Source organism: Dromiciops gliroides, chromosome 5 (assembly GCF_019393635.1).
Source record: "Dromiciops gliroides isolate mDroGli1 chromosome 5, mDroGli1.pri, whole genome shotgun sequence".
Taxonomy (NCBI): Eukaryota; Metazoa; Chordata; class Mammalia; order Microbiotheria; family Microbiotheriidae; genus Dromiciops; species Dromiciops gliroides.
Window position 1 is genome coordinate 5881777 of NC_057865.1, and position 11885 is coordinate 5893661.

Here is an 11885-nt window from a genome sequence, read left to right on the forward strand (position 1 = left end):
TGACAATGCCGAGCCTACTTCTACAGGGACAACTGGGGGGGGGTGCTGATAGCAGCAAGAGGCTTCCTGCAATAGTCAGCTGGAACCTATCTCTGTGCTGGCACAGAGTGCATCTGCACCCCCTGGGAGGGCTCTGGTGACAGGGCCGGCTGCCTTCTCTCTCCCCATCCCCATCCAGTATATTCCGGCTTACTGCTGATGAACATACCCACCTGCAGCCATATATGCACGCGAACATCCACATGCAGTTACAGTTACTTCATCTCAGCCCTTCCCTCCTTGTGGCCTTGGCCCTGACTCTGCCTCTTGTTTCCTTTCCTCAGTGATTTCATTGATCTTGTTGCTGGTCGCTCAAACAGTCCCCATCTAACCCTTCCTGGTGTAGACCATGCCAAGGAAGGCAGCATACATAGCCCAGTGGTTAAAGAGGTGGACATGGAACTGGGAAGATGTGGGCTGAAACCCTGCTCTTAAAATTCCTCACTGAGTGACTGCAGGCAGGTCATTTACTTTTTGTGAGCTCCCCCCTTCTCATCTCTAAGATGGGCATGATAATATCTGTGTAATCGGCATTATAGGAGGAAATAGGGTGACACTTCACAGAATCACCAGTTTTAGGGCTGGACTAGAACTTAAGAAAACGTCCAGTTTAAACTAACGATGAGACAAATCAGGCTCAGAGACTCCACTTGTCCAAAGCCAAAGAAGCTGGAAGTGCCAGGTCCTCCTTGGCCAGATCCAGTGGCTTTCTGCTGCCCCATGGGTAGGTGAGAGTCTCAGATGAGGCATCAGTCAGCAAACATTTACTAAGCCTGGCACTGTGTGGCAAAACCAGTCCCTGCCCTCCAGGGGCTCACAGTCTAATGGGGAGAAGACAAGAAAACAACTATGTACAAGCTATAGAAAGGATCCTTTGGACATGAGCACCCAAGCGAAGGCACCAGCATTGAGGGACAGCTGGGAAGGCTTCCTGGACAATGTGGGATTTTGTCTGAGACTCAAAGGAAGCCGAGAGGTGGCAATGAGGAGGGGAAGCATCCCAGATTGGGGATCACCAGACAAAAGCTCCATCAGGAGATGGGCACCAGAGTCGCTGATGTCAGAGCAGGCGGGGGTGGGGATGGGGTGGGATGGGAAGACTGGAAGGAGGTGGGGGGGCACTAAGTTATGGGGGGCTTTGCAGACCAGAGAGAGCACTCTAGGTTTGATTCTGGTGGCAATAGGGATCACTGGAGTTTATTGAGCAGAGGAGTGACAGGGTCAGACCTGTGTTTTAGGAGGGGGGACCTGGGTGGGGAGAGTCTTGGGGCAGGCCCCCTCCCCAGACGCTGCTGTAACAGTCTGGGTGTGAGGGGACAGGGGCCTCTACTAGAGTGACAGCAGTGTCAGAGGAGGATGGAGGCATTTAGGAGATGCTGCAGAGGTGACATCTACAGGTTGTAATGATTGGAATGACGCCACCTACTGGAGACTTACTGTAGAAGAGTTCCGCCCATGAAGTGAAGGTCTTTGAGGGCAAGACCAGGAGTCTTTTCTTTGGAAAAGGAAGTGACGCAGGCTAGTGGGAGGAGGAAGGAAGAGTCTCGCTCTCTTTCCTTTGGACTCTGGTGGAGAGCGGGGCTAGAAATGTGCTCTCCCTTTAATAGATAGGAATCTAGGCCTTTCTCTCTCTCTTTACCAAATTCTTATTCTCCTTAATAAATGCTTAAAAGTCTAACTCTTGCTAAAGCTTATAATTTATTGGCGACCACTCATTAGATATTTTAGACAGTTTAGCTAGAATTTTAGCCCTTAACAGATGGTGACCACGAAGAGGAAAGCTGAACCTCACTTCTGATCTTCTGGTTGGGTAAGGCATTTTCTCTACCCTCTCCCTTTAACTGCTAAGTACTGGCGTACTGGCTGTGTTTTCCTTTAAATTTTTTCAAATGGACCTTTTAAACTCCCTAATTACCCTATTTTTGATTTTAGTCTGTTTAACCAGACAAATGGGAGATAAGATCATGTTAATGCTTTGTTTTTGTGGATTTTCTATTTTTCTTTTTCTTTTTGTTAAAAGAGCCAGCAACTTACTCACACAAGGAAATATCTCTCCCTCTCCCAACCATGATTTTTCAGAGAAACCTGAAGAGATTCCCGCAGCTTTTCCCAGTTCTAACACTAATTGTTGCTTTAATGTTGCATGCCTGGAGGCAATGACCCACCCTCTAGAAGCTTTTAATCCCCTAGTGCCTGGAGGCAAAGTGGGGGAAGAGGAATCCAGGCCTGAGTTCAAAATCAAGTCTGATTCAAATTGCGCTGGTCCCTCCCCTCCTCTCCAGACCCCACCCTCTACTCCTCCCATGGCCAAGCCCATTGCTTCCCCAGCCCGGGAAGTCCAAAGATCTAATGCGCATGCTCAACTTTCTCTAACTACATTTGCAGCTTCAGGCTCAGCCCTTCCCCAGCCTGGCTGTGCTTCTGAGACAACCTTTCTGTTAAAGGCTAAAATTCTAGCTAAACTGTCTAAAATATCTAATGAGTGGTCGCCAATAAATTATAAGCTTTAGCAAGAGTTAGATTTTTAAGCATTTATTAAGGAGAATAAGAATTTGGTAAAGAGAGAGAAAGGCCTACATTCATCTATCTATTAAAGAGAGAGCACATTTCTAGCCCCGCTCTCCACCAGCGTCCTCAGGAAAGAGCGTGAGACCGAGCGCCAGTCTCTTCCTTCCTCCTCCTCCCACTAGCTCGCGTCACTTCCTTTTCCAAAGAAAAGACTCCTAGTCTTGCCCTCAAAGACCTTCGCTTCATGGGTGGAACTCTTATACAGTAAGTCTCCAGCAGGTGGCGTCATTCCAGTCGTTACAAGGTCTTGGTGCCATATTGGCTCCAGGAGAGAGGAGCCCAGGAGGACCCAGGTCGGGTACCTGAGGCACTGGGAGGATGGCTGTGCCCTCCACAGTAATAGGGTGGTGGGGGAGGGTTTAGGGGCACTGAGAATGAGTTTGGTTTTGGACATGTTGAGTTGGAGATGTCTCCTGGATGTCCAGTATGAGATGACCAATAGGCCATTGAGGATGCAGCACTGGAGGTTGGGAGGAAGGTTGGGGCTGGATAAATAGACCTCAGGTGTCTATGAAAAGCTTTGCAATGTTCAATGTTTCTAAAGTGCTTTGGGAATGTTCATGGGCAAGAGCAGGAGCTGCTCTCCTTGCCCCATTCCTCTTGCCAGTGTTCACACCCTTCTACTGAGCAGGCTTGTCTGTGATTCCCCAGAGAGCCATAAAGAAGAGGCTCTTCCTCAGCCCCAAGTGCCAGGCAGCGTGCCAGGCTCTCCAGAATCTGCCAAGGCCCCAACTCTCCTCCCTTTGGGCTCTTCACTCATGCAACTTTGCCTTTTGGTCTGGCTTCTTGACAGCAGCCTTGGACCTGCATGCAGGTGGCCACTGCAATAGCCCCTCTCTAGCCTTCAAGCTGCCTCCTGTTCTCACATTAGAATGTAGGCGCAGAGGGCAGGATTTGGCCCCCGGTGCGTGACAGTGCCTGACATATCCCTAGGAAGCACTTTATAGATCTGTCTGTGTGTCTGTCTGGAGGACGGAAAGAAGGAAAGAAGGGAGGGAGGAGGGAGGAAGACAGGAAAGGCATAAGGGAGGAAAGAGGGAAGAAAACAAGCAGTTATTAAGTGCCTACTATGTGACAGGTATGGTACTAAGTGTCTTACAGATGGCGTCTCATCTGATCTTCACAACAACCTTAGTAGGTATTATTACTATCTTCATTTTCTTGTTGGGGACATTGAGGCAGATAGAGGCTCACTCGCTTGGTCAGGGTCACATAGTATCTGAAACTGGAAGGATCTGAATTCTGGATTCCAGGCCCAGTACTCTATCTCTTTTACCCCCCACCTTCCTCTGTAGTGGGAACTTAATCATTCTTTTTCATTTAATGTTTTTTTTTGCCCCTTCATAAGTGAAATTTGGGTGCTGAGATCTGTGATCTTGGTAGGTAAAAAAAGGTGCCAGTGCCCACCTCCCACCAGCATTGTGAACCAAAGTGATTCCATGCTCATGAGAACAGTAGAAAGCCAGTTTGGGGCTCTACTTGTCCTTCTCTTTTCTCAATGATTGTAGTTAACATAGGCTCCATGACACTTTGCAGGCCCTGATGGCTACAGAAATGGTCTAGCCCCCCTCCTCCCCTTTTCCTGGAAAAGAATGAGACTTGCTTCCTGTCTGTTTCCTGGCCTTCAGCACCTAAGTACATGAGCTAACAACCCCTGGGGCCCCTCCTGGATACAAGCCCCTGCCCATGTCCTGGGAAGCCCTTTTCCAGAATTGAGTTGGCTTCCAAAGTGTCCTTGCCAAGTCACATTGGAGATTTCCAAGGAGGGATTTCTGAACTAAGGCTGTTACCCCAGACAAGGTGAAATGAAGGCCTGAGGTCACTAGCCCTTTGGAGCAAAATGTAGAGAAAAATCCTAACTGCCTCCAGTGCTTTGGGAAATAAGCAGGGGGAGGGAGCAGGAGATGAATCACAGCTAATTGAAGCAAAGGTGACTTTCTGCCTCAATTATCTGACCATTGACCTCACTGGGCTGGTTCATTTGGCAGGTACAGAGATCTGTGCTTAAACAACGAAAGGCAGAGTGGCCGATCAGCGGCTTTTGGCATCAAAAAGGAGAATTCAACACTCAACAGTTGGGTTTGAGAGCAAAGGACCCCATGTGCCATGTGCCACTCACAATGGGCTAGCCCTCCCTCAGGAGGAGGAATCATCTTGAACGTGTGTTGGGATGGGAATAGGGCATCAGATGAGTGAGAACTCTGGATGTCGCCCATCTGTTGGATCACATTTCCCACAGAGTGAGACCAAGGGCCGCCTGCAGAATCTGCAAACTTTACGTTGTGGCAATTTGAAGCCTCAGCTTGGCACTGGCATTTTTGGCTGGAAACCTCTTGTCTTCATCCTTTCTTCCCTCCCCTACTTTAATGGGACATTTTAGACAAAGAAGATTCCGACCTGTCTATATTTTCCACATTTTAATATAAATGAAGCTGCTGTCTTCTTGACCTCCTGGGTCTTTACTTTCCCTGGTCTGCCTCCTCCCCCTCCTTGCCCTTTGACTTGCTCCCCCCACCCCAACACACACACCCACTCCCTCCCCACACTCTTTGGACTTCTTTCTCATCTGCCTCCCTTCACAAAGGCACAGAATTTCAGAGTTGGAATCAACCTCCAAGGTTTGGTCCTTATCTGAACAGATCCTGCAAGATTGCTCAACCAGACTTTGTCCAAGGAGGGGGAGGGAGCAGAGCCTCTTTTACCTTTGACCAGGCTAATTGTGGGGTAATTTTTCTTCCACCCAGCATTCCCTTGTCTCTGTGCAACTTTCACCCGCTCTTCTGGTTCCTAAGCTCAAAGGAAGGGAGGCCCCTCCCTCTCCCTTGGACCACTCCTTCAAATACTCAAAGAGGACCACCCTCCTCTTCAGACTAGGCATCTCCAGCTCCTTCCATCCCATCCCCACATCACACCATCTCAGGCGCTCTCCCTGGGACACTTTCCACCTTGTCAGGGTACTCTTAAAAAGCCAGGGTGTGCTGAATTGAATGTGAGGTCTGGTGAGGGTGAAGGACTCAGAGCGGGCACCAGGGCCTGAGTTGGGGCAGGGCTGTCACATGAAACCGAAGACTCGTTCCTGGCTTGCCATCCTCTAAACACCCCCGACCTTGTTCAGAACTGCCCCACAATTGGGCCTCCCCCCCCCCCCCCGTTTGTGCTTGTGAAATGGATTTACATCCAGGTGTAAAATTTTACATCTGACGCTGATCAGACTGAACCCTGTCTGCTGCTATCCATGGCTGTTAAACTCAAAAAGAAACAGGGACCTCTGTTCCATAGGCAAAGATCCCTGTGCATGCACATTCACTTTGTTTTAAAATGTAATCTTATCTATGTTGTGTCATATTTTTATTTATTTTCTTAAATATCTCCCAATTACATTCCCCCCCCCCCCAGAGCAATGAGGGTTAAGTGACTTGCCCAGGGTCACACAGCTAGTAAGTGTCAAGAGTCTGAGACTGGATTTGAACTCAGGTCCTCTTGAATCCAGTGCCAATGCTTTAACCACTGCACCACCTAGCTCTCTCCCCCACCCCCCCATTAAATTTCAATCTGGTTGGGGCCATGCTTGAGAGCCCGCAGGCTATGTTTGACACCTCTCTTCTAGTCTGTGAAAATCTTTTGGGGGTCTGTTACACAGGGTGTGCCAGCTATCCCCTCCCCCCTGACTCTGGGTCACTTGCAGTTTTAATAACTATGTGACCAATGCCATTATCCAAGTTGTTTACCCAAATCTAAGGCCCTAGATGGCCAAGGCCAGAACCTCCGTAGACATTTCCCCTCCAAAATGACCTCAAGCCCTTTATGACTCCTCTTCCCATCCCTAACTTCCCTTTTTTTTTTTTTTTTTTTAGTGAGGCAATTGGGGTTAAATGACTTGCCCAGAGTCACACAGCTAGTAAGTGTTAAGTGTCTGAGGCCGGAGGCCGGATTTGAACTCAGGTCCTCCTGACTCCAGGGCCAGTGCTTTATCCACTGCACCACCTAGCTGCCCCCCCTAACTTCCTTTTAAAGAATCCTATGGGCTGACCGTGTAATGCAAATGCCAAGTACACACTTACCTAAAAGACTATTTTATGGAGAGCTCACACAAGGGAAGCACTCTCATAGAAGAAGTAATACAAGGACTCATTCAAGGTCTCTCTGGAGGACTTTGGAATTGATTGGGAGACACTGGCACAGGACCATCCAGCATAGTGTGTCCACATCCAAGAAGGCACTGTGCTCTCTTAGTGAAGCAGAGCTAGGTAGCTCAAAGGAACTGTGAGATGCACAGATGGAGAGTCGTCTCTACCCCAAATGTTCATACGGACTCCCTGTGCCCAACCCGTGGTCAAGACTTCCAAGCCTTCACTGGTCTGATCAGCCGCAGCCGGACACACTGACCATTGACTGCTACACTGTAGTGTCGTTGATCCTCTTTGAGTATGAAGGATGAACCCCAAGCTCCTGAAATGGAGAGAGGAGGAAAAGGGAGAAAGGGAAGGGGGGAAGGGGGGAAGAAGAAGGAAAAGAGAGAGAGAGAGAGGAGACAGAGAGACAAACAGAGAGACAGACAGACAGAGACAGACAGAGACAGAGAATCAAGAAGAGTGTTTGTGGAGCACTCCCTATGTTCAAAACACTGTCCTGGGGGCTATGCTCAGTATAAAGAATTACCAGCCAGAGTTTTTATCCTTGAGGAGCTTATTATCTAAAAGAAGGAGGAATACTTGTTTCAGCGACTGTGGCTGTTAGGGCACGCTATAGAGTACAGAACACCAGTCCTGGTGTCAGGAAAACCCATCTTCCTGAGTTCAAATGTGATCTCAGACATTAGCTGTGTGATCCTGGGCAAGTCACTTCACCCAGTTCGCCTGTTTTCTCATCTATCAAATGAGTTGGAGTAGCAAACCACTCCAGTATCTTTGCCAAAGAAACCCCAAATCAGGTCACAGAGAGTCAGATGTGACTGGAAAAAAAAAATGACTGCCCCAACTCTTAGATCAAAATATCCATCCATCCGTCTGTCTGTCTGTCCGTCCGTCCATCCATCCATCCATCCATCCATCCATCTGTCCATCCAACATTAAGGACCTTATGATCCGTTTTTGTTTTTGAAAGTAAAAACAGCTCCCCCTTTTTTGTGTCCCCAAAGGTTTCCAAGCTGCCTCCTCTTCAGCAGTCCTGTGAGGAGAGTGGTGCAGAAAATTCCTCTTGTAAAGATGAAGAAGTTGAGGTTTAGAGCATTAAACTGTCTTCCCTTGGTGTCATAGTCAGCATTTAACCTTGGGGCTTTGAACTTGAACTTTCTCATGGGGGTCGGAATTATTATTATTATTTGCTCCTTCCTCTGTAGAAGACTAAGTGCTTGTTGCATCTTCAATAGACTATAGCCTCCTTGAGAAGAGGGATAAAGTATAGAGGTGCTTAATGCATCTTTGTTGGGTATGAAATGTGAATAAGACATTGGCCCTGGCCTCAGAATGTTTGAAGTAAACTGGGGGAGGCAGTTACATGCCCAAATATCTACAGTGATGCCCTTCTCCATTCATCCTGTTGTGCTGTTTGAATAATAATCCTGATTCTGCTTTCTCTTCCTGTGTCTTGTGTCTCTCTCTGTCTCTGTCTCTGTCTCTGTCTCTGTCTCCCTCTCTCTCTCCATCCTTTGGCATAAACAATTTTTGTTTTTTGAGTGTATCGATAGTTTTATATTTACTCCCCCCCCCCCGCCCCCTTTAAACACCTGGGAAGAGGGGTGTGTGTGTGTGTGTGTGTGTGTGTGTGTGTGTGTGTGTGTGTGTGTGTGTGTGTGTTGGAGGGGCGGGTCCTTATTGCTAGTGGTATATTTGGGGGGGGGGCGGGAATGCAAGGTCGTCTCTGGAGCTCGGCCTCAGCTCTCCCCTCCCTTTCCTCTCCTCCTTCCCCCAAGCAGGGTCGTTAGGGACCGTTGCCCCGACCCTCACCCACCCCGTGCTGTTTGGCCCGAGCGCCCGCTCCCGGCAGAGGCTGAGGTAGATCTCGCAGCTCTACCAGAAACTGACAGTTTCGAAGTTTTTGACCCTACTTCTTGAAGGCGGCGCCGGCCTGGCTCTGGACAAGTGACAGACCCAGGGTCTCCAAACGGCATAAGAGTCACGAGCACGGCGTCCAAAGCGCCATGACCACCCTGTTCCAGACAATCAAGTGCGTGGTGGTGGGCGATGGCTTAGTGGGTAAGACGTGTCTGCTCATCTCCTACACCACCAACAAGTTCCCGTCCGAGTACGTGCCCACGGTCTTCGACAACTACGCGGTCACGGTGATGATCGGCTCGGAGCCGTACACCCTGGGACTCTTCGACACCGCGGGCGGGGAAGACTTAGACCGCCTGCGGCCTCTCAGTTACTCCTACACCGACGTGTTCCTCGTCTGCTTCTCGGTGGTGAGCCCGCGGTCCTTTGAAAGCGTCAAGCTCCGATGGGTCCCGGAGATCGTTCACCACTGCCCCAGGACCCCCTTCCTGCTGGTCGGCACCCAGATTGAGCTGAGGGACGAGCCTTTCATTCTGGAGAACCTCGCCAGGAACAAACAGAAGCCCGTCACCCGGGAGGCGGCCGAGAAGCTGACCCGAGACCTGAACGCCGTCACATACGTGGAGTGCTCGGCGCTCACCCAGAAGGGCCTGAAGAACGTGTTTGACAAGGCCATCCTGGCCGCCCTGGAGCCCCCGGAAGCCAGGAAGAGCCGCAAGTGTGAGCTGCTTTGAGCGGGGCCCCCACGATCTCGGCCCGGGCCCTGGCCGCCTCGCACCGGGCGCTGCCCGTAAGTGACTCCGGACGAAACTAAAGGGAAATTAAAATGTGCTGCTGTCTGCTGTTGCAATGCTGCCGAGCATTCCGTGTGCGCCAGCCCGCCCGCCCTGGGCCCGCCTGTCCTGGGCCCGCAGCACCTCCCAGCTCCCTTCCAGCTGCTTAAGTGGTAGTGGGTTCGGAGTCACCACGCTTTGTCAGAAAACTGAGGGGGGGGAACTCTGGCTTACTGGCCTGCTTCTCGATTGTTTTTAAAAACAAGGCAAGCCAGTGATGACCCTGTAACAGAGCCATTCATTCTAGACCCCAATTCTGAAAGCTACTGATTGGCGCTGGAGCAGGGTCTCGTGTGTGTGTGTGTGTGTGTGTGTGTGTGTGTGTGTGTGTGTGTGTGTGCGCGCGTGTGTGTGTGTGTGTGTGTGTGTGTGAGAGAGAGAGAGAGAGAGAGAGAGAGAGAGAGAGAGAGAGATTTTTTAGAGGGGTGTGTGGGTGTAGGAGGAGGGCTTGAGTATTTTTCCGTGTTTTTATTTTAATTAAAAACAAAAACATTAGCGGGACAGGGCAGGGATAGGGAGGGTTTGGAGGCAGGACAACAGGCTGGTTTCCACTTCTCAGACATGGTCCTGGTGTTCTTTAGGAAGAGTCAAGAAGATGACTCACATCAGCAATTTCTACTCCTTTTGAGAAGTTGCTCCTTTCCCTCCCTGGTCCCGTGTTGAGCGAAACCATCACCAGTGTTTTGTCAAGCATGCCTCAAGCCTCTTTCCTCCTGTGCTAGGTGGCACTGACATCTGGATCATGGCTTGGAGGACGCTAACTTGCTAGTTGCCCTTTTGCAGGAGAAGGTTCCACCTTCATTCTCCAATAAGAGAAGGAAATCAGTGTACATTTGGAACCACACCTGAGGCATTCAGTTTAGAATTTTAAAGGAAAAACCAAAACCAAAACCTTCTGTTTTCCTACCAGGCATAGTCTGAAAGACCCTTCCAGTATGGGGAGCTGAATACGACCTAAGATTATTTTCATGGAACATAGATGATGAACATTGTGAACTTGGAAAGAAGGTGAAAGGAGTGGTACTCCTTGACAGCGGTCTCCGAAATGACCCAATTGATTTTTCAAGAGAGCTTGGGAGAGAGAATAAGCTTGATTAGGTAAATTGGTAGGAGAGGCATATTTGGTACCCTAAACATCTACCCTTTAGCTTTGTTCTGTATTTGGGAAATCCCCTAGCCAGAGGGTGGGGCTCTATTATAAAAACAATGGGAAAGGTGTTGGTTTGTTTTTAGCAAAGATCCTAGTGTTAATAGGGATTTCCTTACGTCCATCTTCACACCTACTTCCTTTCTGTTGATTCATTCCTTAGTGTTGAATGAAAGGTTTTCTTCTCACACTTCAATTCTTTGTGTATGCATACTTTCCAGATATTTTATTTTATTTTTTAAAAAGTCCCAAATCTAGTCCATTTTATTTTAGTTATTTTATCATAAAAGCATTTTATTATTTTCCAGTTACATGCAGAGATAGTTCTCAACATTTGTTTCTATAAGATTTCTAGTTCCAAATTTTTCTCCCTCTCCCCTCCCCAAGACAGCAAGCAATCTGATATAGGTTATATATGTACAATCACATTAAACATAGTTCTGCATTAGTCATACTGTAAAAGAAGAATCAGAACACAAGGGAAAACCTCAACAAAGAAAAACAGAAAAGTAGAAACAGTATGGTTCAATCTGCATCCAGATTCTGGATGTGGAGAGCATTTTCCATCATGAGTCCATTCTTTCCAGATATTTTAAATACTTACACACCCATATACAAAGTAGGAGCATCCCTACCTTTGGTCAGTAAAACAGCAATAAGGCCCCTTGGTGGCTTACCCTTGGTTTTTTTCTTCCACTCTCCCTGATTGCTCAGCCTAGGGATTGGCTCTCCCTTCTTGGCTCTTATCTTAGAGCCCAGTTCCTGATATATGTGGCCAATTATCTGTGATCTAGACCACATTCTGTGTCTGGCTCTCCACCTCAAGTCATTACTCTGATATGATGTTCTACATGCCTGCTGGGGATGCTTCCCCTTCCTCTCTCCTCCCCAATATCCACCCTTGGAATTTCCTCACACTAACCATTTGCCTAATGCCATAGACCTCCATTTTTCTTCCTGCTCCCCATCATGATGTCCCATACCTTTAATAATTCTGTGTTCCACAATCTCTTGCCAAAGTAGAGACCAAGAAGAACACAAAAGCCGAGGAGTCATACACTGCATGGGAACAAATCAGAGTCTTTCCTCACTGCTGACACTGTGTTGGGTTCATGGTGGTAGTTGGAGGTGAGACAGGCTTGTGGTAGCAACAAGGTCGCTGCTTGGATAATTCCCAAGCCTCATCTTTCTCCAACCAAATCCCACTGGACAGCCAGTGTTCCCAATCTCCAGCCCTCCCTGCCCTGGGGCTGGCTACTGCTTCATAGTCTTTCTCTCTTGCCAATCCACACAAGACCCCAAATG

The 11885-nt window shown here is 48.7% G+C and overlaps 1 protein-coding gene across 1 annotated transcript; it reads left to right on the top strand.

Moving 5' to 3' along the window:
• The first annotated feature begins 6883 nt into the window (after window positions 1–6883).
• LOC122728659 (cell division control protein 42 homolog) lies at window positions 6884–9334 on the top strand. Its single transcript, XM_043967469.1, has 3 exons — window positions 6884–7009; window positions 7745–7825; window positions 8663–9334. The coding sequence occupies exons 1-3, from the start codon at window positions 6884–6886 to the stop codon at window positions 9332–9334; spliced, it is 879 nt and encodes a 292-aa protein (XP_043823404.1).
• Window positions 9335–11885: the final 2551 nt, after the last annotated feature.

Excerpts from the sequence above, each read along its gene's own strand:
- LOC122728659 (XM_043967469.1), top strand. The coding sequence starts at position 6,884 with ATGGAGAGTCGTCTCTACCCCAAATGTTCATACGGACTCCCTGTGCCC. Across the intron at positions 7,010-7,744 it reads TGACCATTGACTGCTACACT|GTTTCCAAGCTGCCTCCTCT; the intron begins GTAGTGTCGTTG and ends GTGTCCCCAAAG. Across the intron at positions 7,826-8,662 it reads GTAAAGATGAAGAAGTTGAG|GCGGCGCCGGCCTGGCTCTG; the intron begins GTTTAGAGCATT and ends TACTTCTTGAAG.